The sequence below is a fragment of the Rousettus aegyptiacus genome, unplaced genomic scaffold, assembly GCF_014176215.1.
Source record: "Rousettus aegyptiacus isolate mRouAeg1 unplaced genomic scaffold, mRouAeg1.p scaffold_m13_p_2, whole genome shotgun sequence".
In the NCBI taxonomy this organism is placed as follows: domain Eukaryota; kingdom Metazoa; phylum Chordata; class Mammalia; order Chiroptera; family Pteropodidae; genus Rousettus; species Rousettus aegyptiacus.
Genome location: NW_023416295.1, coordinates 14,582,220 through 14,605,212, shown reverse-complemented (window position 1 = coordinate 14,605,212; position 22,993 = coordinate 14,582,220). Strand labels below are relative to the sequence as shown.

Sequence of the window (22,993 nt, the reverse complement as noted above, 5' to 3'; positions counted from 1 at the left end):
CTGAATAATATTCCGTTGTTTGCATATACCATATTTTGTTTATCCATTTGTTGATGGACTTTTGGGTTGTTTCCACCTTCTGGCTCTTGCAGAAAATGTTGTTATGAATGTGAGAATACAGGTATCTGTCTTAATCCTGTTTTCAATACAACCAGGATACTGATGCTGATATTGACATAACCCACTGATCTTTTTCAAATTCCTCCAGTTTTACTTGTGCTCATTTGTGTGCGTGTGTGTGTGCGTGCGTGCAGGCATGTATTAAGTTCTGCTATTTCATCAGATGTTTAGGTTTGTATATCCATCACTACAGTCAAGATAGTAAACAGTCCCAACACCACAAGGATCCTTTGAGTTATCCTTTGATAATCACACCCACCTCCCTCTCCACCCCCACCTCATCCATCTCTACCCACTGGCAACCGTTAATGCAACCTTCATTTCCAAAACTTTGTCATTGCAAAGATGTTATTTACGGAACGATATAATGTGCAACTTTTTGAGGTTGACTTTTTTTTCTCTCAGCATAATTTCCTGGAGTCAGTTTAACCATTTACCTGTTGAAGGATAATAGGGATTGTTTCCAATATTGGCTATTATGCATAAAGCTGTTATAAACATTCATATGCAGACTTTTGTGTGAACATTTTTCTGGGCTAAAGGCCCAGGAGTATATTTATTATATGGATGTACCATAGTTGGGTTAATCAATCACCTATTGAAGGACAATTTGGGTTGTTTCCAGTTTGGCTATTATTAATAAAGCTGCTATAGAAATTGATGTACAGATTTTTTTGTGTGTGGGAACATAAATCATTTGCTGGGAAAAGTGCCAGGAAGGCAGTTGCTGAATAACACAGTGGTTGCAACTTTAGTTTTTTAGGAAATTCCCAAACTGTTTCCAGAGTAGCTGTACCATTTTCCGTTCCCACCAGCAACACAAGTGATCTAGTTTCTCCACATCGTTGCCAACATTCGGTGTCGTGACTGTTTTTTATTTTTTGCCATTCCGATAGGGGCATAGCGATATCTCATTATAGTTCTAATTTGCATTTCCCTAATGGCTAATGACGCTGAACATCTTTCCATATGTTTCTTTGCCACCTGTAGATATTGCTCGGTGAAGTGTCTGTTCGCGTTTTTTGCCCATTTCAAATTGAATTGTTCGTTTTTCACTGTTGAGTTTTAAGAGATTGTTCTCTTTCTAGCTACTGGTCCTTTGTCAGATATGTGGTTTATAAATATGTTCTCTGAGTCTTTAGCTTGTCTTTTCATCTTCTTAATAGGGTTCTTTAAAGAGCAAATGTTTTTAATTTTGTTGAGGTCCAATTTGTCAATCTATCCCTTTATGGACCATGCTTTCCATGTCAACTCTAACAAGTCTTTGTTTAGTCCTAGATCCTGAAGATATCCTACTTTTTTTTTTTCTAAAAGTTTTATAAACATTCATATACAGTCTTTTAAAATTACTTTATATTTACATTTAGGTCTGTGATCCATTTTAAGTGAACTTGGCTTCATGAAATTTCACCACACATATACAAGGTTCAATATCCAGCAACAGCTCCAGGTCCAAGGGGACTGCTGTATAGCTTCCCACTCTCTGATTCTCTGCCCAGAACCTCTGCTCTTAGCTTCTTCTGTAATTTAGGGGTTGTGAGGGGTAGGGTTCAGTCATTAATCGATGACACTTACTGAGTTCCTAACTATAGGTAAGGCCCTACAAAGGGTGCAAAGAGGAATACATCTGTCTTAGGGTTCTCCAGGGAAACAAAACCAACAGAAAATTAGATAGATAGATAGGTAGATAGATAGATAGATAGATAGATAGATAGATAGATAGATAGACAGACAGATAGATATAGATGGTAGATAGATAGATAGATAGATAGATAGATAGATAGATAGATAGATAGAATAGAATAGAGAATTGGCTTACATGAGTATGGAGGCTGAGATGTTCCAAAGTCTGCAAACTTGAGACGCAGGAGAGCTGATGGTGTAAGTCGCAGTCAAAGCCAAGTCCGAAGGCAGGAGAAGACCAATATCCCAGTTCAAAGAAAGTCCGGCAGAAAGAGAGAATTTCTCTCTTACTCCACCTTTTGCTCTATCCAGGTCTTCAACTGGTTGGATTAGATTCACCCACATTAAGAGGGGCAATTTTCTTTACTTGCTCTACCAATTCAAATGTTAATCTCCTCCAAAAACACCCTCACAGACACACCCGGAATATTTGACCAAATATCCAGTCACCCCGACCCAATCACGTTAACACATAAAATTAAGCATCACGGCACCCTGCCTCAACCCCAACCCACCCATCGCCACGTGAGCCCAAGGCAGTGATTGGGAAATGTGTGCAAATTTAGAGGTCAGGGAAGATGACGGGGCCTTAGGCAATAGGACTGCATAGTGACAAACCCTGATGCTGCTCTCTCCTCTCTGACTATCATTCACCCTTCCCCAGCAATGAGGAGTCAGGGAATTGGCTGCCTCCCCCACACCTAGGTTCTCAAACTTTGGCTAAAGCTTTTGAATCAACATAGGGATAACATCATACCCCAGGGCCTGAGAACTTGCCCTGATTTTCTCTGGGTCTTACAATGTCAGACTCTGGAACTGAAAACCCCATAACAATTTAGGTTTTGAATCTTGGCAGCAAAGGAAGGCTGCAGGATAGAGGGGCATGGGAAGGGAGAGACCCGGAGGGAAGGAGGTGAGGAGTATAGGAGCTGGCAGGGGAAAAATGTGGGAGCCGGAAGTGTCTTGCCCATCCTTTATCCAGAGGTTACAGAATGATAACCCTCAAGGAGAATCCAGCCTTAGCAATGTTTTGTTTAATAACACAATATTTTCAATGTTTTTGACCCTAGTATTCAAAAAGCACATATTGTATAAAATTCCAAAATTTCCAGCATCCTTGACGAATCAGAAGATACGGTGACAGTGGGCCCACATGACAATCGGCTGGAACTCTGCAGGCCTCGCACACCTCGGACAGAGTCACTGACCTCGGCCTTGGTACAGTCGCCACCACTTCCTACTGTCCCCTGACACTGAGGCTCAGCATCATTTGTCATGTCGCACTGAGCTGGCGCTGTTTCTCTTACTCCCAATCTGTCTCACAGTTTATCTTACCTGCCTGGCCTCTTGGGGCATCTAAAATTTTAACCTCTCAGCTAGTCTGAACCCTTCATTTAACAGAAGAAGCATGGTCCCGTGACAGTCTCAAGTGACTCAAAGGCAAGACCAGGAGCAGGATGCTTCCTTCCTTGGCCTGAATCCTGAATGCATGTCCCTGTGGTCTGGGAAGTCTTACATGCTGAGGCACTCAACGGGAAACTGAAGCCTAGGCATCCATCGGGACTCCTTCTTCCCATTAGCCCGACCCATGGTCATGGGACTTCAGACTAAAGAGGAGAAGGGCCAGACTGCTTGTGCAGGAAAGAGGTAGGAGGCTATCAAGTGAATGCTTAAGTGGCAAGAAGTATCTTGAAATCAGAGCTAACTTGGGAGACACAGAACATGGGATGCTTAGAAGGAGGTCAGAGGTATCGTGGGGCTCCAGCCAGAAGGGGAACAAAAATCCACACTCTGGCCAACCAGACCCTTCCGGAAGAGCTGGCCACTTCTGCCTTTGGAAAGTGTTTCACAATGCCCCATGTGTGGGGACAGTCGAGCTGAGTCAAGGATGGGTAAGAGGGTGTGGGCTCACACACTGGCGTGTGCCAGCACCCAGAGAGGGAACATGGGCTGAGGAGCTGCCCAGCACGCCACTCACACACAGAGTGTGCCTACCCTACCATCCTCATGACGGGTGAGTAGCCTCCTCCAGGCATGGGGATCGGGGAGAGTCAGAGGGGCAAAGGGAGCCCCTGGTCCCCCACGGGAGTCCTGGTCTGGACCACAGTTCTGGATACAAGCCCAGAGTTGGGCACTTTGCATCCCCGTGGGCATAGTATCCCCTTTGTCTGATCTCTGTGCCTTTGGAGCCTCTGGAGCTTCCTCGGCTGCTGGAGGAGGCCAGGGTGAGGCCAAGGGGCATCCTTGTCGGTGTCAGTTAGCCCTCCTCAGAGCCCAGCGTCCCTCTGGCAAGAGAGATCTGGACTTGGGAATCTGTCCACTCACATGGAAAGAGGGTCATTCTGAAGACTACTTCCCACACATCTGGAATATTTGGTCAAGGGGTGAAAGTGATGGACCCAGGGTGGGAGTCACGGGCTCTTGTTCAGTTGAACCTTGATTTCTCCACTTTGACGGGAGGAGGTGGGGGAGGAAGACTTTAGCCCTGAGCCACCAGAAAGAAGCAAGTCACTCACCATGCCTCATGGGGTCCTTTGCAGGTGACAGGGGTCCCCAAAGGCCAAGTAAGCCCAGCTATGGCTCCATCTCCAGCCCACCCAATGCAGAACCACAGCAACCGCCTCCCGGAGCAACCTACCTGAATGAGAAAATCCCAGTCCCGGACATAGAACCGGTGGGAATGCCAGAAACTTCCTAGGGCCTTTTAGAATGGACAGGACCACATGGACTCTCATAGGCTGGGGGCGAAAGGTCTTCTGAAGACCATGGCAAGTCCCTTCCAGCTCTGAGAATCAATGACAGTGTAACTGCCCCCTTTCTGAATCTGTTCCCAGCACTTAGCTTATCATTGGCCTGAAAGTTATCAAATGGTTTTCTGAATGAATCTCTGCTTTCCTATGAAGAGAAGGGGACTTGGGGTGACTCAGGCGGGAGCTTCGAGGATTTGTATCATTAAAGGAAAGGACCTAGACAAAGGCATCAGAAGAAGCGAAAGAAACTGCAGGCTGGTTTATAGGACGCTGTCACTATCCATTTCCAGATTTTTTAGCAGATCGCAGGCTACCAGGCCAAGCCTTGGAATTGGGGGAGGGGAGCCTTCAGCTCAGTGGGCTCCAGAGGGAAAGGCCTACGTGTGACAAGGGGCTCAGGAGGGAGGAGCTGGCCCAGGAAGGCCCCCTCAGGGGCTCTGAGGATCTCAGAGTCAGGGCTTGGACAGGACAGGTTGGTCAGGCACAGGTAGGCTACCGAATGTGACAAATCCATAAAATGGGTGAGCACACCCTGCTGGTTCCTCCCACCCCACGCCCTCCACTAACCCCCTGGGATGCAGCTCTAAGAATGGGGAACACAGGACAGCCTGGACAGCCTGGGCTGATGAGCCCCTTAAGGCTCAGCTGGAGGTGAGCCAAGGCTGTCCTAGACCCTTCAATCCAGGATCTGCTCACCTCACTCCCACCTGCAGGGCACGTTCAGCTTTCGGAAGCTGTGGGCCTTCACGGGGCCGGGCTTCCTCATGAGCATCGCTTTCCTGGACCCGGGAAACATCGAGTCGGATCTGCAGGCTGGTGCTGTGGCTGGATTCAAAGTGACTGAGTCGGGGGGCACTGTGCGGAGGGGGGGTGACCAGGCTACGTGGGTGGAGACCCCAGCTTGCCACATTTCCCCAGAGTGGCCTGCATGGCTGGTGTTGCTGGGAGATGTTAAGTTCAAATGGGCTAGAAAAGGGTCTGCAGGGTACCCCTGCCAGAACGTGGGGTGTATGGGGGTGGCAGGGAGGTTGGTCATTTGGCTCCATCTCCCCTACTCTTTTCCCAAGGCATGTCCTTGGTTAGAGGGTGCCACCGATTTGGGGGTTAGCAGAGGCTGCCTCCTCGGGCTGAAATCCTCTCCCTCCACAGCTGCTGTGGGTGCTGTTGTGGGCCACGGTGCTGGGCTTGCTCTGCCAGCGACTCGCTGCCCGGCTGGGCGTGGTGACTGGCAAAGACTTGGGCGAGGTCTGCCATCTCTACTACCCTAAGGTGAGCTTGGTGGGCCTTGATAGGAAACTCCCACAGGCCTCACTTCGCAAATAGCCACTTAATGGCTTCCGTGATCAAATAAATACATTACCTCAAGTGGGGCATCACAAGTCCATTTGATAGATAAGAAGACTGAGGCTCAAACTAAGAGCAAACAGACTGCGAGGGACATTAGACGTGCCCTGTTCATTTTACGGGGAGGGAAATTGAAACCTGAAGAAGTGGTTTGCCCAAGGCAAACAGTAGGTAGACATCAGCTCAGGATGATCATTGGCAGGCAGACTCTGGGGCTTGGCTGTTGTCAGGCAGGAAAATCGAAATTCCGCCATTAGATACTTCATTTTTATTTTTATTTTATTTTTTATTTATTTTCTATTTTTGGTGAGGCAACCCTTGTTTGACCTCACAGATTGCAAGGACCTTGTCAGCTTACGATCCTTTATTTTTTTAATTTTTTACACCTATAGCACCTGGTCTTCCTAAGTGGTGTCCCATCCCAGTACTAACCAGACCCGACCCAGCTTAGCTTCCAAGATCAGACGGGGTTGGGTTTGTTCAGGGTAGCACGGCCATAGACTGTCATTAGATGTTTCAAACGTACTTAATATAGGGATGTGGTTGCAAAGGTATTGGAAAGGCTACAGGAGCAGGGGAAGGAGCGTTACCCGGAGGTCAGAAGGCTGCTGGGCAGGAGCCCCAGAGCCATTATTTGCTGCTGAGCTCCTGGGGGCATTGCCACCTCTGCCGAGATGGCCACCAGCGCTGCTGGAGCCCAGGTTGCCTGGTGCTTTCTCTGGTGCCACTGCCAGAAACACCACCAGAGGCAGGGCAAAATGATTCCTCCCTGCCTTTCCATCTCCCTTAAGTGTTTTCTGCCAAATCTACCCGGAAACCAGCTGCAAGGGTGACTTGCAGGTGTGGTTTTCAGGCTTCCAGCCTGAAAGTACAGTGCCGAGTATGGGAAGGTGAGTGTAGGGCTGAAACGAACAACCAGCTCCACCTTGATGAAGGTTACCTCCTCCCCCAGGTGCCCCGCACCCTCCTCTGGCTGACCATCGAGCTAGCCATTGTGGGCTCGGACATGCAGGAGGTCATCGGCACGGCTATAGCATTCAGTCTGCTTTCTGCTGGACGGTACTGCCCCCCGCCCCCACCCGCCGCCCGGCTCCTCAGTCCAGGGCTGGGAGCAGCAGCTACTTCTTTCCCAAGCTGTGTACTTTCCACGTTCATTTCATCTTGCAGTCCCCTCTGACTCGAAACTGTTGCTCAATTTGCCAGATGGAGAAACAGAGACCCAGAAACATAAAGTGATTTGTCTAAGTCACACAGAAGTCGGTGACCGTGCAGGCTGCAGGGTTGCAGCCTGAGCTGCCGGCCGTTCTGGCCCCCGCCCAGCCTGGCCCTTCCTTCCCTGCTCTGTGACCCTTTGCATCTCGGGCACACACTCTCACTCCTGCAGATGTCTGGGGCCACTTGAGTCCCTGCTCCCGGGAGGCCAGATTCCAGTCTCCAGCCCTGAGGGGGTGGGAGTCCCAGACCCCTGGACCAGGCTGGGCTGACCCGGGCCACTCTGGTTTCAGAATCCCTCTCTGGGGTGGCGTCCTCATCACCATCGTGGACACTTTCTTCTTCCTCTTCCTCGATAACTACGGTAGGTGTGCGGTGTGCCCGTCAGCTCAGACGGGACTGCACAACGGGGCGGGCAAGTGAATGCACGAGCAGGCTGATGCCCTGTGGTTCTGGGGAAGGGCTCTGAGCTGAGCTCCCCCGGCCTTGAGCAAGTTACTCAGACATTTCCTCATCCATAGTGTGGGGGAAATAACAGATGTCATAGGGCTGTGGTGAGGGCTCCCTGAGGTAATATACGTTATTGGCACAGTGCCTGGAACAAAGTGCTCAATTTTGCCATTAATAATTGCTGATGTTACAATTTTTTTTGGTTTCTTTATTGTTCTGTTCCTTTGCTCTCTCCCTAGGGCTGCGGAAGCTGGAAGCCTTTTTTGGATTCCTTATTACCATTATGGCCTTGACTTTTGGCTACGAGGTGGGAAGTCAGACCTGCAACCTGCCCCTCCGCAAAGGTCACCCCTCCCTCTGCCCCCTGCAGAGCTTGGGGGGGCCAGGGTCAGGGGGGAGGGTGAGAATGGCTGCGCAGAGGAGAGACTCAGCCTGATGAGGCTCCTTTCCACAGTATGTGGTGGCTCGTCCTGCTCAGGGAGAGCTACTTCGAGGTTTGTTCCTGCCCTCGTGCCCCGGCTGTGGCCAGCCAGAGCTGCTGCAGGCTGTGGGCATCGTCGGCGCCATCATCATGCCCCACAACATCTACCTACACTCGTCCCTGGTCAAGGTGAGCAGAGGGGCCCTGGGAGAGAGATGCCTGCTCCCTTAGTCACACTGGCCCCGCCTCCAAGCCTGGAGCCCCGCCCCTTTGACTCCTCCCTGATTTTAGGCAGGAAGTGAATCATTATTCAATTTTTAATAAGAGCACCTACTGTGTGCTGGGATCTGGGGGTCAATGATGGAAAGACAGACAAGTCCTCTGCTTTCCTAGAGTTTGCAGTCTAGTGGAGGAGACAGACCACGAGCAGCAATTAAACTAATAAAGGAAAGAATCGTGGACTGTGCAAGGTGCTCTGAACGGAAAAACAACGGAGAGAATGACTAAGGACAGGGCTACTTTAGAAAAAGTAGTCAGGAAAGGCCTTTCTAAGGAGTTGACCGCGGAGACGTGAGGGATGGGGAGGAAGATCAGGGGAGAAGATATTCTAAGCGGAGGGAATATTCGGAGCAAAGGCTTTGAGGAGAAATAAACCGAGTGTGTAGGAGAGGGGTCTTCTCTCCAAGGCCTATCCCAGACTGCCGTGTAGGGGGGCTTCGGAAAGCGCTGGGGTTCGGGGGAGAACACAGGGAGAAGAATGAGGGCGGAGAGTGTTGGGGTGGTTCTGGGAGACTTTGGCGCTTCCCTCCTCTTTGACCTGTATAGTCCCGAGAGATAGACCGGACCCGCCGGGCTGATGTCCGAGAAGCCAACATGTACTTCCTGATCGAGGCCACCATTGCCCTGTCTGTCTCCTTCTTCATCAACCTCTTTGTTGTGGCCGTCTTCGGGCAAGCCTTCTACCAGCAAACCAACCAAGCCGCGGTGAGACACACCTCCCTAACCTGCAGCAAGTCCCATGCTCTCTGACCCTGTAGGCTTTGTGGGGGATTCCAGGCAATGCAGCTAAGCCCTTTGAGTCTCTGCCCTACACGTCAGGAGGGAGTCTGTGACCCTGGCCCCTGGCTGGGATCCCTTTCTCCACACCACGGGGGAGATAAAGCTTCCCCGGGGCAGGCTCTTAGAAGGTCAGAGCCACACCAGGAGCTGCACAGACGTCCAAGGGAGAGGCTTGAGAGGGAGAAGCTGAGTCGGAGGACCCAGCATCCCAATGGCCCCAGGAAGGATGGGCAGTGTTTGCGTTCCGGAAGAAGGGGATACCTGAGCGTGAGGGCAGAGTGGGGAGGTGCACACAGCCGTTTTCTTCTCTGAGTCCTCTCTCCTGACGATCTTCATTAGCAGATAAACTGTTATTCATTCAGCAGATATTTACTGAGCATTCATTATGTATCAGGCAGCGTCCTAGACCCTAGGGGTACAGAAGTCAGTGATATGAGGACCCTGCCTTCTTGTAGCTTAAATGTGGAGGGCATCGAGCGGAGGGGAAACAAATCAACAAACAGACTGTGGGCAATGCTGGGAATGAAATAAAGGGGGTGGTGAAACATCGTTGGGATGTGATGAGGGAGGAGCTGCTTTAGCCCTGGTGGTCAGAGAGGCCTCCTGGAGGAGGTGACATTTGAGCTGAAAGAGGAGACAGCCAGCTCTTCCATGGCTCTCTGGAATTTGGGACCTGTGCCTGTCTCCCTTTCTGAATGGGTCTCTGTCACGAGGCTCTAATAACTGCTAGCCAGTGTCAGATGCTAACTGAATGCTGAACGCCGTGGGAGAGGAATGGCCAGGCCTCCGAGGACCTGGGCGCTGCCAATGCCTTGCTATGTGACCTTTCAGGGTTACAGCCCTTCTTGGGTCTCACTGCTCCCCGGCACAAGACCGGGCCAGTCGCAGAGCTGTGGGAAGTGGGTTCGGTGTAAAGGAGAGGGGACTGTGGGGCAGCTTGAGTCACTGCCAGCCAATTGTCCCTTCATGGTAACACCAGCTCTTACAAATCCAACGGACCCCTGGAAACCCGGTTCTCATGTGAGTTCTCAGTTTTAAATACTGGCAACAAATTCACATTAAAGAAAAAAACAACTTGTTAACCAAACAAAATATATATCTGGCCAGACTCAGCCCGCGGGCCACCAGTTTTCAAGCCCTGGTCAAGGCCTGCTGGTCTGAGTTTCTGACACTGAGTGTGCGCTTCACATCCCCTTCCTACTGCCCCGGTGCCGCAGTTCAACGTCTGCGCCAACAGCAGCCTCCACGACTACGCCAAGATCTTCCCCACGAACAACCACACCGTGGACGTGGACATCTACCAAGGAGTAAGGGCGCGGCAGGGGCGGGCACAGCAGGGCTGGATCCCGCGCGGCTCCTCAGCAAGCCCAAGTCAGGGGCGGGGCCTGCGCCAGGGGGCAGGGCCTGCGCCAGGGGGCGGGGCCTGCGCCAGGAGGAGCAGGGCCGGGGGTCTGACTACGTTCCTCTCTCCAGGGCGTGATCCTGGGCTGCCTCTTCGGCCCTGCAGCCCTGTACATCTGGGCGGTGGGTCTCCTGGCTGCCGGGCAGAGCTCCACCATGACCGGCACCTACGCGGGACAGTTTGTGATGGAGGTGGGCGGGCAGGGGAGGGCCAGGGGTGCGAGGTTAGCAGGCGCACTACTGGGGGTTCGAACACGGGTCTCCTTGATCCTTAAAGCAGCTCAGATTCTAACACGACCATTAAAAGATGAGAAAACGCAGATTCAGAGAGGTGAGGCGACTGGCCCGAGCCTCAGACCCAGGACTATTTGGAGCCTTTTCCCCAAAACGCTTTAGTCTTCAGCAATCAGTGGTGGGAGGGGAACTCCCCTAATTTCTCCCCATCCACCCCCTCTCCACCAACTAGGGGCAGAGCTGCCCCCATTTCAGAAATGGAAAGGCAGAGGGTTTCCCCAGGCGTGGGATGGCCTGAGGGACGACAGAAGTCCCTCCTCGGGAATCTCCAGTCCTGCACCCCGCCACCAAAGTGCCCACCCCACACTCCAGGGCTTCCTGAAGCTGCGGTGGTCACGATTTACCCGCGTCCTGCTCACTCGCTCCTGCGCCATCCTTCCCACCGTGCTTGTGGCTGTCTTCAGGGACCTGAGAGACCTGTCAGGCCTCAACGACCTGCTCAACGTGCTGCAGAGCCTGCTGGTGAGGGCGTCGCTATCACCCCTGCCCCCTGCAGAGCTAAAGAGGAACAACAGCAACCCCTCACCCCCATACTGAGCCTATCCCCTCCCCGGCACAATCTGAACACACCTTGCAAATAAGGCGCCAGGGTTAGGAACCACTGTTACGCGCATTTTGCAGATTTAAACACTGATGCATATAGTTAAATGACCAATGGCAGCTCTGGGATTCAAACTCAGGCAGCCTGGGACCACAGCCCCCAAACACTTCCTCCTACTTTGGAGCCCCACAAGCTTGGAAGGCACAGAGTGGAGAAACTGAGGCTCAGAGTGGTTAGGAGAATTGCCCAAGGGCACACGGCGAGGCAGAGGATGATGGGAGCCCGGATCCCCTCCTCCCCTTCTCACTGTATTCTGAGGGTACGGTCCCTCAGCCCCATCCTCTTGCTTCCCCCCAGCTTCCTTTTGCTGTGCTGCCCATTCTCACGTTCACCAGCATGCCTGCCCTCATGCAGGAGTTTGCCAACGGCTGGTGAGTACTTCCCATCCCAGGCACTGGACTTGCATTACCGCATGAGATTCTCACAGCCACCCAGAGGTAGGAATTATCATTATTATCTCCATTGTCCAGATAAGCCGAGAGAGGTTAAGGAACTTGTCCAAGGTCACACAGCTAGCAAGTGGGGGGAGCCAGGACTGGAATGGGGGGCAGGGGCTGTTTCTAGAGCCCGAGCTCCTCATCCTTACTACAGACTCTGCTTTTGCCAAATCCCACCAGGGTGGAGCCTGGAGGCACCAGGAGGCAGGAGTGGGCAGGGGTCCGCTCCAGGTGCCACAGCCCAGAGAAACTGGCTTTGTCGATCCCCCCACTCTTCCTGCCCTTGCTCCAGGCTGGCTGTGGGCACTGAGGAGAAGGAGAAGATGCAGCCAGCCCTGTGTTTCCCTCCTGTCCCCCAGGCTAAGCAAGGCCATCACTTCCTCCATCATGGCACTGGTCTGTGCCATCAACCTCTACTTTGTGATCAGCTACCTGCCCAGCCTCCCCCACCCTGCCTACTTCGGTCTTGTAGCCCTGCTGGCCGTGGCCTACCTGGGTCTCACCACCTATCTGGTACTGTAGGGTCGGCGGGTGCCCTGGAGATGGCTGAAGCAACAGATGGAGGGAGGGGGAATGGACTGGGGCTTCCCCACAGGTCATATTCTCTCCCCACTCATGATTGCCTCTCCCCCAGGTCTGGACCTGTTTTATTGCCCATGGAGCCACCCTGCTGGCCCACAGCTCCCACCAACACTTCTTGTACGGGCTTCCTGAAGAGGAGCAGAAGGGGGAGCCCTCTGGATGAACACCCCCCCCCCCTCCCGGGGCCACCGGGGACCCGCTGCAGGGTGGAACGAGCGCGGCAGACTGGCCTGCTGGACGTGGCGGGGACACGTGGGGTGGGAGTTGCCGAGGCAGGCCAGCCTGAGTTCCATAGGGAGCTGTTGTGTCCTAGTTTGGACAAGTGATTAACTCCCGGGTCTCAGTGCCCTTATCTGTAAAATGGGACCACATCAACATTGCAATGGATGTAAAGCACTTTAACACAGCGCCTGGCACTGAGAAATTAAGAAAAAAAATCATTCTAAAAGCATATATGGAGCTCCTATCAAGAGTGACTTGACAGGGTGACCTAGTTGAGAGCAGGGCATGGGCACCGAACGGACACTTAAAATAGAGTCTGATGAATGCTGAATCCACGTTAGTTCGCCCCTCCAGCAGCGCAGGGGACTGGAAACTGGGAGAGCAGCAAATCCCCGAACCGTCAAGAAGAGCCACCTTCTCGTATGTCTCCTCTCGCTGCCTCCACTTCTACTCTTGCTGGGGCGGCCTGGGCCTTTTTGCTCCACCAGCAACCCATCTTCCAGGCAGTTAAACTGAGGCGCAGTTCTCCCTTCCGTAGGTGCCAGGTCATAAGGAACTCAAGAGTCCGTGCCTCCGGGGCCCAATTCATTTGCCATTTCCCCAGGGAATAGGGCGGCCAAGACTCCCACGCCGCGCAGTTAACTATCCCTGGGCGCTGACTCCAAGCTCCCCCTAGGGGCAGGGATGGTCCCGAGCGTCTGCACTCACCGCCTCATCCTCACTCACCCTTTCAAAGAGGAGTAGGCGGGCACTCTGACCTAGCGCCGGGGAGCCTCAGAGTCCGCCTAGACAAGGAGGTGGGGGCGGGGGAAGCTGTGTGGGCGGGGAACCCCCTCTGCCGCTGGGAGCGGCCCGACATCCCTCCGCCGCGTGCTGGGGCTGCACTTTACAGACGCTCCCTGGGCTGTTTCTAGGCTCCCCCAAGTCCCTCCTCCAGCCTCTTCCAGTCCTTCGGACCCCAGGCTCAAAGCTGTAGAGAGCAATGATGAGGAGTGGTCGCTGGGCTTTTTCCCTAGTTTGATCCTGGAGCGGGCGCTATTCCTGGAAGCATCCCCGATTTAACGGGAATCTGGCGGGGCAAGCTCGGCGCTCAGGTTGGGGCGCTTGTTTATGAGAAGAATTTCCTCTTTCTTAAAAGGGCAACAGAGCCAGTGGGGCCCTCACGGAGGGACGGAAGGGGACGGATCTGGCTCAGCCAGAGCAACGGTGGTAGAGGTTACCTGGGCAAGAAAACCACCCAATCTCTTTCCCCAGGCTTGGCCCTGGAGAAGATGGGGCCTCCGCAAGATGAGGGAGGGGGTGGATGGGGGCCAGGTAGTGGAGAAAGGCATCTCCGAGCCCCTTCTCCAGCTCCCTGGAGGCGCCGCCAGCTGTAGTCTCTGCAACCTCTCTGGTCGATTCACTAGGTATTAAACGGGCGCCAGCCCTCTGCTAGAAGTGAGAGGGAGACAAAGTTCTGAATTAAAGATGTCTGCTCTCAAGGAGTTCACACTGCTGAGCGGGGACGGGGTGGGGGGTGGGGGCGCCAGCCAAGTAGATAACAAACCACTACACAGTGGGATGGGGAACACCATGTGTGTGTCTGGCACACCTGGAAAGAGTGAGGCAAGGGCCAGAGAAGGTAACTGGACAGATTTCAAAAGCGGAATAATGGGGGCGGGGGATGATGAGAATGCCAAGAGGAGGAGGGGGATGTCCGCGTGTGCAAAAGCGCAGACGTGCAACCTTGTGGGGAGCGCTTAGATCTCATGGAGCAGGAAGGGGACCCCAGAGGAATGGGGGGCTGGTCAGATGAATAGTTAAGCCTGGGACTTAGAAACTGGGGGCAAGGAAGGCAGGGAGGAGGGGAGACCAAAGGACCAGCTAAGGGGCTATCCTGAGCCCGGGCGAGGGGTCAGCAATGAGGTCAGGCCAAGGTCAATTATTTCAGCTCAAGGGAGACCCCTACAGAGCACTACCCCCCACCCCCACAGAAGCTCTGGTCCTCCCAGACCCCAGGCTCAGATGGAACTTGAGGTGCTGGGGATGCCCTGTCAGCCCCTGAGGCTGGGAGTGGCCTTGCACCTTGACTCCCCAGGAGCCCACCCAGGGCACCCTGCCTTTTGAGCACGGTGCCCCCTTCCATTTTACCAGCCCCATTTGGCAGATGGGTTAGCTAGGAGCTGGATGGAGAAGGTACTTGTCCACAGTCAGGCAGAATCTGGGGTCTTCCCACTCACAGACCCCAAACTGATGAGACACAGACTGTGTGAGCAAGGCAAGCCCCAGCTGCTGGGATAGCAGACGGACAGCTCTGGGTGGGGACCTCCCACCCCAGTGAGGAAACCCGAAGAACTTCTTCAGCCCTACAAAACACTCCCACCAGCTCCTGTCCCCACCGCCCCTGACCCTGCCAGGCAGGGATCTCCTGACTCACTCTGCAACCACCCACCCAGACCGAGGGTGCACCTCACAGTGCCTGGGAGCCTGGGAATAGGACAGCTCTCCCACGGAAAGAGACCGCACAGCAAATGCTCGGAGGCAGCCACAGGGGTGAGGGACGTGGGAAACAGCGAAGGGGGTGGACAGCGGCCCTGTCTAGCGTCTTATCCGCGCGTCAACTCCTCTGACCCAAAGGGACAGCCGGCCAGGAGGAGCGGAGGGAGAGGCAGGCGAGCCGCCCTGCTCAAGACAGGGGCGAGGCCAGAGCTTCACGCGGGGCTCGCCACACATTTCCTTTTGGGGTCAGTGCGGGCTGCGCCTCGGAGATAAAGCTGAGGCCTTTCCCAGGGGCTGGGCCGAAGAGCAGGGAGATCTGCTTGTGGCCAGAATCCCGCCCCTGCCCTCGCCGCAGGGCTGGGTCAAGTCGCTCCACTTCTTGGAGCTCAATTTCCTTATCTGTAAAACGGGGCAAGAAAGGGGTCTTTCTGAGTAGTAAATGAGATGAGGGGGCAGAGTTAGAGCGGGACCCAGATGAGGTACTCGCTACACGTTGGCTGTCGCTGTTAAATACAAAGAGGGCGGCCCTTGCGGGCTGTGTGAAAGCAGGAGGGGCGCCCGGAGGGTCCAGGCGGGGGAGGAGGGGAGGAGTCACAACCCAGAGTCACCTCCTCCGTTCCGCTGTCGCAGGACACGAAGCTGGCACGCCTTCAGGCAGGCGCGGCTCTCCTCCGGTCGCGCCCCCGTCCCCGCCCCCGCCCCCGCCCCGCGCGGGCCTCCCCCCGCCCGGGCTCCCGCTGGAGCCGCCTGGAGGACGTGCGCGCCGCTCGCACCCTGCGGCTGGACGGGACAAGACGCGCCCGCCCCGCCCGCCGCGGAGGCCCGCGGGGGAAGGAAGTGCCGAGGCGTGTTTGTCAAGGCTTGGCGTTATTATTTTTCAAATAGTGAACATAAAACAGTAACGACGAATAGGAGTTGATAAACAGGGAAGAAAAAAAAAAAACAAACACGCCCACCCACAGCCATCACGGCCCCAAATACGGGAGTTTCCCTCATGAAGAATCCGCGTGGACGCGGACCCCGCGCCGGCCAGGGTGTGTCCGCATGGACGCGGACGGAACCGATGTTTAAAAGCCTCCAAGGAGTAGATGTCCGAGGCCCCACGGTCGCGCACTGGGCCTGCGGGGACTGAGCGCCTGCTTTGTGCGGGCGCCGTTAACCCCCACCCCGCAATAATCACTGAGGGGCCGGCCTGGGAGTAGAGGAGGGTGTGGGAAGGCCTCTTGGAAACTGGCATTTCATCGAGGTCTGGGATTTGGCTCCGCGAACGGGAAGGAGGCGCTTTCCGGGCCGAGGGAATAGCGGATGAAGGCTCGCGGCGGGAACGCTAGGTGGCTGGCGTGGGCACCCGGGCCGACGTGCGGGGCGCCGGGCGGGGCAGTTGCGAGAGGTCGGCAGGGGGCATACTGGGGCAGGAAATTGGAATTTTCACGCCCTACAAATTCGGGTCGCCTGGTCTCGAGACTGCAGTGGGTGGCGACGGTCACAGTCCAGTTCAGAGTATAACTGTGGAGGGAGCAAAGAGCCACTGCTTGCTCACGACATCTCACAGGGTGGCCCCTGCGACCATCGGAGAGAAGACCCATTTTACAAACCAGATAGCGTTATCCCCATTTCCCTGATGAGAAAACCGAGAAGAGGATAGTCCTGGGCCCTCGGAATACGTAGAGGTGGAGCGGTGCGGACCTCCGACACTCCTCGGCGTGGGCGCTCCCAGCGGGCGGGGCGGGACCTGGGCCCCTGCGCTGGGCGGCCTGGAACGGTGGGCCGGGTGTAGGTCCTGCCACGCAGTCGCAGAGGCTCCCCGCAGGCGGGCGACAAGAAGGGAGGCGACGCCCCCTGAAGCGCGGCAGGAACCCCTCCGGGCCCGCCTCCTTGCCCGCCAAGCCGCGCGGGCCCCAGAAGTGATGAAAGCCGCGGCCGAGTCCAGGTCACGCCGAAGCCGTTGCCCTTTTAAGGGGGAGCCTTGAAACAGCGCCCGGGTTCCATGTTTGCATCCGCCTCGCGGGGAGGAAACTCCATGTTGTAACAAAGTTTCCTCCGCGCCCCCTCCCTCCCCCTCCCCCTAAGAACCTGGCTCCCCTCCCCTCCAAAGCTTGCGGGGATCCCTCCCTCCCACCCTCCCCTCCCCCCCGCGCCCCGATTCCGGCCCGAGCCGGGGGGGAGGCCGGGCGCCGGGGCCAGAGTCCGGCCGGAGCAGAGCGTGCCCGGCCCCATGGACAGCTCGGCCGTCATTACTCAGATCAGCAAGGAGGAGGCACGGGGCCCGCTACGGGGCAAAGGTACAAGGGCCGCGCGGAGGGGACCGCAGCCGGGGCACCGCGGGCGGAGAGAAGTAGGGAGCCTGGAATCCTCACCGAGCGCCCGACTTGGCGGGGCTCGAAGGTCCCCAGCCTGAGAGCGAGCGAGGAGAGAGTTTGAACGCGGGGAGGCTCAGAGACGTGGGGCGGGGCCTGGCGCCTCTGGAGCGCTCTCGTCTGCTCGAGTTGGGGAAACTGAGGCAGGGGTAAAGAGGAGGCTCTTTCTGGGTTTCTCAGGGTTGGCAGTATGCGATGCCCGAGAGTCGGTCTGTTCACCCGCCCCCGATTGGCGCCAATAGAGCTGGGAGATGGGGGGTTGAAGAGGGCGCTTTCAGGCCACCCGCTGAGACCCCGCCCCCTCCCCCCCTCTGGGCCGCGGTCTGGTCGGGTAGCTTGGAGGGGTCGCTGAGGTGACATCAGGAGGGGGAGGGTTGGAAGTGTCTCCCGCCAACACACAGCCACGATCCGCACAAACTTCCGCGTCACCCGTGGAGGCGCGGAGCCCCTCAGAGGCACAGAGAGGGGCAACTAATTCTAAAGGTCGCCAGCACGCCCGCGGGGAGACGGGTGCTTTGGGGTCCGGTACGCGGCGCCCCGGCTGCAGGTCCATGGGCGCTGGCCCTGTGCACACGCGCACCCACCCGGGAAGCTGCGTCGCCCGCCTCGGCTGCACCCCCCTCCGCCCGAGGCTGGCGGGCCTGGGTGGGGGGTCTGCCCCTCCCTGTCCCTGTGCTGACTTCACAACTAGGAAATCCTTCCAAGTCTGCCCACCTCTGGCCTAGGTCTAGCTCCGCCCGGGGCCGGGGGCCGGGGGCCCGGGGCGGGGTGGAGAGTGGGCACGTCAATCAGCCAGCGGATGCCCCCGTCCTAGGTTGGCGGTCGAAGACGGGGCGGGGCAGAGGCGGAGGAGGCGGGGCCGGCATCTGGCGGCCGGACACTGGCCTCAGGTCCAAACCAACCCCCCCACCCCCCCTCCGCGTCTCCGTCGAGTCTCAGTGAGGACTTTGGACTCGCGGGGGCGGAGAGTATGGAAGGAGGGCAGGAGTGGGCCCCAGGGCTCCAGGCCCCGGCCCTCCTGGGCTCGAATTGATCAGGGGCTGCTCAGGTAAGGTGGGTGACTGTAGGCTCCCCCAGTGGGGCCGATCCCTCAGCAGTGATAGAGCCTGGGAGGAAAAGAGAAAGTACCCTCAGTATCGATACCCCTCCAGCTAGCCCGCTCCCTAATGGGCGTAACTCTGTACCCGCGCTGGAACGACTTGTGGGGAGCAGAGGGTTGGCCAGAAGCCGCCGTAGTGTGGCTCCTTCAATGAAGGGGGCATAGCCAGACCCTTGAAGCCCGGAGTGGGCGCCTGGAGACACATGCACGCCTCTGCGGGCCGGTGCGCACGCCCCCACTTTGGGCCTCTCTACTTCAGGTGACCAGAAGTCAGCTGCTTCTCAGAAGCCCAGGAGCCGCGGCATCCTCCACTCGCTTTTCTGCTGTGTCTGCAAGGACGATGGGGAGGCCCTTCCCACACACAGTGGGGCACCCCTGCTTGTGGAGGAAAATGGAGCTGTCCCCAAGGTGCGTGGTGGCCAGGTGGGGCTTGCGTGGGCACCTGGGTTCAGTCCCGAGTGGGTTTAGGGGAAAGGGCTTTTCATAACCTGCCTGCAAGCCCTGGAAAGTATGCAGGAGGGTGGAGCCCCCCAGGTCCTCCCAGCTTGGCCCCTGAACGCTCCAAAACTGCGACCCAGGGGAGAGCTTCTTGGCCTAGGGAGTTCTGAATTTCCTCATCATAGGTGAAAGCTGTTCTCTGCCTTGGTTTCTCAGGTGGGGGATGTGAGGCCCAGATTGCCAGGTGGCCTGCCCCAGACTCCAGAGTTAGCAGGGTCAAAGTTGAGTAGGGGGTGGTCTCTCCCCATGTCCCTGTGGCTCCCCAGGTAGAGGACTAGGGGAGGGAAGACCTGTCTGTATAGGAGAAATGACTGGGGCATGAGAGAGGTGCCTCTAGCCAGCCCCACCCATCCCCACAGCAGAGCCCAGTGCAGTACCTGCTCCCAGAGGCCAAGGCCCAGGACTCAGACAAGATCTGCGTGGTCATCGACCTGGACGAGACCCTGGTGCACAGCTCCTTTAAGGTGGGCCCTGCCCAGCGGCTCCCAGCCCCAGGGTTTCTGCGGGAGCCTGCCCTGGCCTGCGAGGGCAGCCTCCGCAGGCCTAGCCCCAGCTTCAGCCGCTCTTTCCTCCTTGCAGCCGGTGAACAATGCGGACTTCATCATCCCTGTGGAGATTGATGGGGTGGTCCACCAGGTCAGAGGCTGGGTACTGGGGGGAGGCGGTGGGTTAGGCATCTGCCATCCAAACCCCAGGCTCTTCCCACCAATCCTGAGAGCCCCCTGTATAGGTCTTTGATAGCTGTGGTATGTCAGGGGCCGTGAGAGGGTGTGAAACTTGCCTGAAGTCACACACATCCTTAGGGACTTGACTCTAAGGCCTGCAGGGAGAGGGGTTCTCCTTGGCGTCCCCTTGCCCCACCTTGCCCGGGACCCAGTTCAAGTAATTCAGGATAGGTTGTGTGCCATCCAGCCTGTTCTCCATTACTTGGCTCGGGGGCCGGTGCCCTGCAGCCTTGGGGTAAGGGGGCTGCCCTCAGGCTCCTCCATTTAGCTGAGGCCATGGCAGGAGGGGATGAGAATTAGTGAGTTCCCTTGACATAGGGCCGGAAGCCTGGAGTCAGAGGTTCAGTTTGATCCTCTTCTGGGAGGGTAGCGGTTTCCCCCGCAGCAGTTGGGGTGACTGGCCGATTGGCTTGGAACCATCCTGCCCCCTGTGCTCCTCTGCCTCGCCCACCGGCTCCCTCCCACCCCCCAGCCCCCAACCCCCCAGCCCCAGCCTGTGGGCCAGCAGTCCCCTCACTGGCCCACCCCCCAGGTCTACGTGCTGAAGCGGCCCCACGTCGATGAGTTCCTGCAGCGAATGGGCGAGCTCTTTGAGTGTGTGCTGTTCACCGCCAGCCTGGCCAAGGTGACCCTCCCCACATTCTGAAGGGTTCCTGGGACTATCCTGCCTTGCCCTCTGCCTCCAGCATGTGACCTCTGGGCAGTGACCTCTGGGTCACCCTCGGCCCCAGATGACTTACCTCCTACCCACAGTATGCAGACCCAGTAGCTGACCTGCTGGACAAATGGGGGGCCTTCCGGGCGCGGCTGTTTCGCGAGTCCTGCGTCTTCCACCGAGGGAACTACGTGAAAGACCTGAGCAGGCTGGGCCGAGACCTCCGTCGAGTGCTCATCCTGGACAACTCGCCCGCCTCCTACGTCTTCCATCCGGACAATGCCGTGAGTGCCTCACGGGACCGGGGTAGGGGGCCGAGACTCGAGAAAGGGGTCAGTCCATGGGGCCACCTTGGCCTCCTGCTCCCAGGCTGGGCAGTGTCCGGGCCTGGTGCCCTTCCGTTCCTCCCTCTTTCCTCGCTGACCTGTGTCTGCTTGCCTCGTACTTGGTCATTTGGTCCATTCTGTCTTGTGTGTAGAGGGCCAGAGTCCCTGCTGGGCATTGGAGCAGTTGTAGTTTTTCTGGGTGTCAACTGTGACCCATTAGTGGGTCACAGAAATAATTTAGTGGGACCTAGTTGGGATTTAAAAAAAAATGAATAAGAAATCTTGGAGTGTATACAGTAAGGTTAAGTACCATTTTGTAAAACTTTTGTTATATATGTAAATGTGATTTATTAGGGGTTGTGGTCAAAATGTTTGAAAACTATGGGTAAGAAGCTTCTAGGAGGTGGTCCATTGAGCAGTGGGGTGCTTAGGGCTGGTGTGGACATTCTGCATTCAGGGCCACCTGTCCCCCTCACCACCGTATGCCCATCTGCCCAGGTACCAGTGGCCTCGTGGTTCGACAACATGAATGACACGGAGCTCCACGACCTCCTGCCCTTCTTCGAGCAGCTTAGCCGCGTGGATGACGTGTACTCAGTGCTCAGGCAGCCACGGCCTGGCAGCTAGTGAGGTGCCCTGGGGCCAGGACCTGCCCCTGACCACAGCTACACCCTTCGTTCGTGGACTTCTCCTTAAGAAAACCGAGCAGCCTGGGCCACCTCAGTGCCATGGGGAAGTGGGCCACTCCGCCTCCAGCCTGTCTGGGCAGCGAAAGGGGCGGGCAGCAGGCTGCTCCGAGGCCCAGGCCGATCAGCACCTAGGGCCCCATGTCAGTGCCTTAGAACCTCCTCTTTCTTCTCCGGGGACCTGTGGGGCCCGGTGTGCGGCTCCCCCTTTCTCTCTCTCTGCTGCCATGTTTCTCTGCTGCCAAATTGGGCCCCTTGGCCCTTTCCAGTTCTGCGTGGGGGAGGGGCAGGGTTCCTGCTGCCCCATGCCTTGGGCCCCCAGCCTGGGAACAGTGGACACCAAGTGCCTTCCATAGAGCCCTCTTCCCCACCTGGTTTTCCCAGGGTCAGATCGGGTCAGCTCTTGCCTGGAACAATCTCCAGGATGCTGGTGGTGGAGGAACCAGTCTCCCCACCTCCTCCCTGGGGACTGGTATAGCCCCGCTGCCCCCATCTCTGCCTAGAAGTTGTGGGCAGGAGGGTAGATCTGTTACTACTTGTGAAGGGAACAGGGGTCTGTTTTTCAGGGCCCAGGGTCTAGCTTCTCTGGGCTCAGCAGCTGACGGCTGCTCCCCACACCACCCAAGCCCTTACCCTCAACACTCGCCTTGACACCCCCCCCAAAGGCCCTGGGTCTTGGCCCCTCCAGCTTTGAGTGTGAGGGCATATCAAGACCCCTTTGAGGTGTCATATAAATATGTATATGTGTATATAGACTTTTCGGGGAAGGAGAGAGGGAAGGGTCGGGTTAGAGACACCCCTTCCTCACCCTTTTCCTGCACCCATAAATTGTGGGGAGGGAGGGAAAGGATTTTTACATTTTTTAAACTGCTATTTCCTGAATGAGACAAGCTGGGCCAAGGGGCCCAAGGCCCAGTCTTCTGTCCCTCACACCCTCTTTGCTCTGTTCATTCATTCATTCATTCATTCATTCATTGAAAACAGTTATTGAGCACCTTCTCCGTGCCCAGCCTGAGCTAGGCCCACCAGCTGAGTGTGTGTGGGGTCTCTGTTCCACTGAAGCGGTGCCTCCCCCACCAACCCCATACTTCACCGGTGCCTTAGGGGATCTGTAGGAGGTGGGACCCTTCTGGGATTTGGGGGTCTTCCTGCGAAGCTGTCCCCCTCCCCTGTGCCAACCCACTCTCTGCAGCCCTCTGCCTCATTCCCTCCTGGCTGGGGGCAGTTCCCAGGACATCCTGCCTTCCAGCTCTGCCTCCTTTACCTGGAACCCCTCCTCCAAATGATGAGTCTGGAAGTCAAGGCCTTGGGCTCTCCCCAGGGCCTAATGGTTAAGGGGACCCACATACCAGTGCCAAGGGGAGTGTCAAAAGGAGATGTCGTTTACCCCCAGTGATCTGGGGGGTGGGAAGGACATGGCTGGTCTGAATGGAGTGACCCTCCCATTTAAGTGCCTTCTCTGTGATGGAGAGCCCCTCAGTTTGATGAGAACTAAAGAGAAAGCCAGATCCCCCATCCTGCCTCTGTGGTTATTGGGGGGTGGGGGGGGGTAATGAAGTGGGAGGAGTGATTGTGTTTCCTATGAAGCCACAC

At 56.3% G+C, this 22,993-nt stretch overlaps 2 protein-coding genes, 1 long non-coding RNA gene and 1 pseudogene across 6 annotated transcripts; 2 read left to right on the top strand and 2 right to left on the bottom strand.

Moving 5' to 3' along the window:
* The first annotated feature begins 3,602 nt into the window (after positions 1-3,602).
* SLC11A1 (solute carrier family 11 member 1) lies at positions 3,603-14,069 on the top strand. 3 transcript variants are annotated; one of them, XM_016156873.2, is made up of 15 exons: positions 3,604-3,817; positions 4,344-4,477; positions 5,267-5,389; positions 5,703-5,822; positions 6,850-6,956; positions 7,403-7,473; positions 7,799-7,866; positions 8,014-8,169; positions 8,806-8,964; positions 10,257-10,346; positions 10,513-10,632; positions 11,047-11,196; positions 11,633-11,706; positions 12,132-12,285; positions 12,407-12,632. In XM_016156873.2, exons 1-15 carry the CDS (start codon positions 3,811-3,813, stop codon positions 12,515-12,517), a joined length of 1,644 nt encoding a protein of 547 aa, XP_016012359.1. In that variant the 5' UTR covers positions 3,604-3,810; the 3' UTR covers positions 12,518-12,632. The 3 variants fall into 3 exon arrangements, 2 of the variants coding, with proteins under 2 accessions (XP_016012359.1, XP_036093295.1); XR_001598374.2 differs by lacking the exon at positions 12,407-12,632 and having other exon boundaries at positions 3,603-3,817; positions 11,633-11,772; positions 12,132-12,232; XM_036237402.1 differs by lacking the exons at positions 3,604-3,817; positions 12,132-12,285 and having other exon boundaries at positions 4,361-5,389; positions 12,407-14,069.
* LOC118614808 lies at positions 6,281-6,399 on the bottom strand (annotated as a pseudogene).
* Positions 14,070-15,902: 1,833 nt separating the features above from the next.
* Positions 15,903-16,960, bottom strand: LOC118613855. Its single transcript, XR_004955970.1, has 2 exons — positions 16,650-16,960; positions 15,903-16,560 (listed from the first exon to the last, which is right to left on the bottom strand). It is a non-coding gene; the product is annotated as an uncharacterized LOC118613855 (long non-coding RNA).
* A 124-nt stretch (positions 16,961-17,084) lies between these two features.
* Positions 17,085-22,915, top strand: CTDSP1 (CTD small phosphatase 1). 2 transcript variants are annotated; one of them, XM_016156698.2, is made up of 7 exons: positions 17,085-17,336; positions 18,770-18,918; positions 19,371-19,472; positions 19,588-19,644; positions 20,266-20,358; positions 20,487-20,672; positions 21,213-22,915. In XM_016156698.2, exons 1-7 carry the CDS (start codon positions 17,270-17,272, stop codon positions 21,339-21,341), a joined length of 783 nt encoding a protein of 260 aa, XP_016012184.1. In that variant the 5' UTR covers positions 17,085-17,269; the 3' UTR covers positions 21,342-22,915. The 2 variants fall into 2 exon arrangements, with proteins under 2 accessions (XP_016012184.1, XP_016012183.1); XM_016156697.2 differs by having other exon boundaries at positions 19,368-19,472.
* Positions 22,916-22,993: the final 78 nt, after the last annotated feature.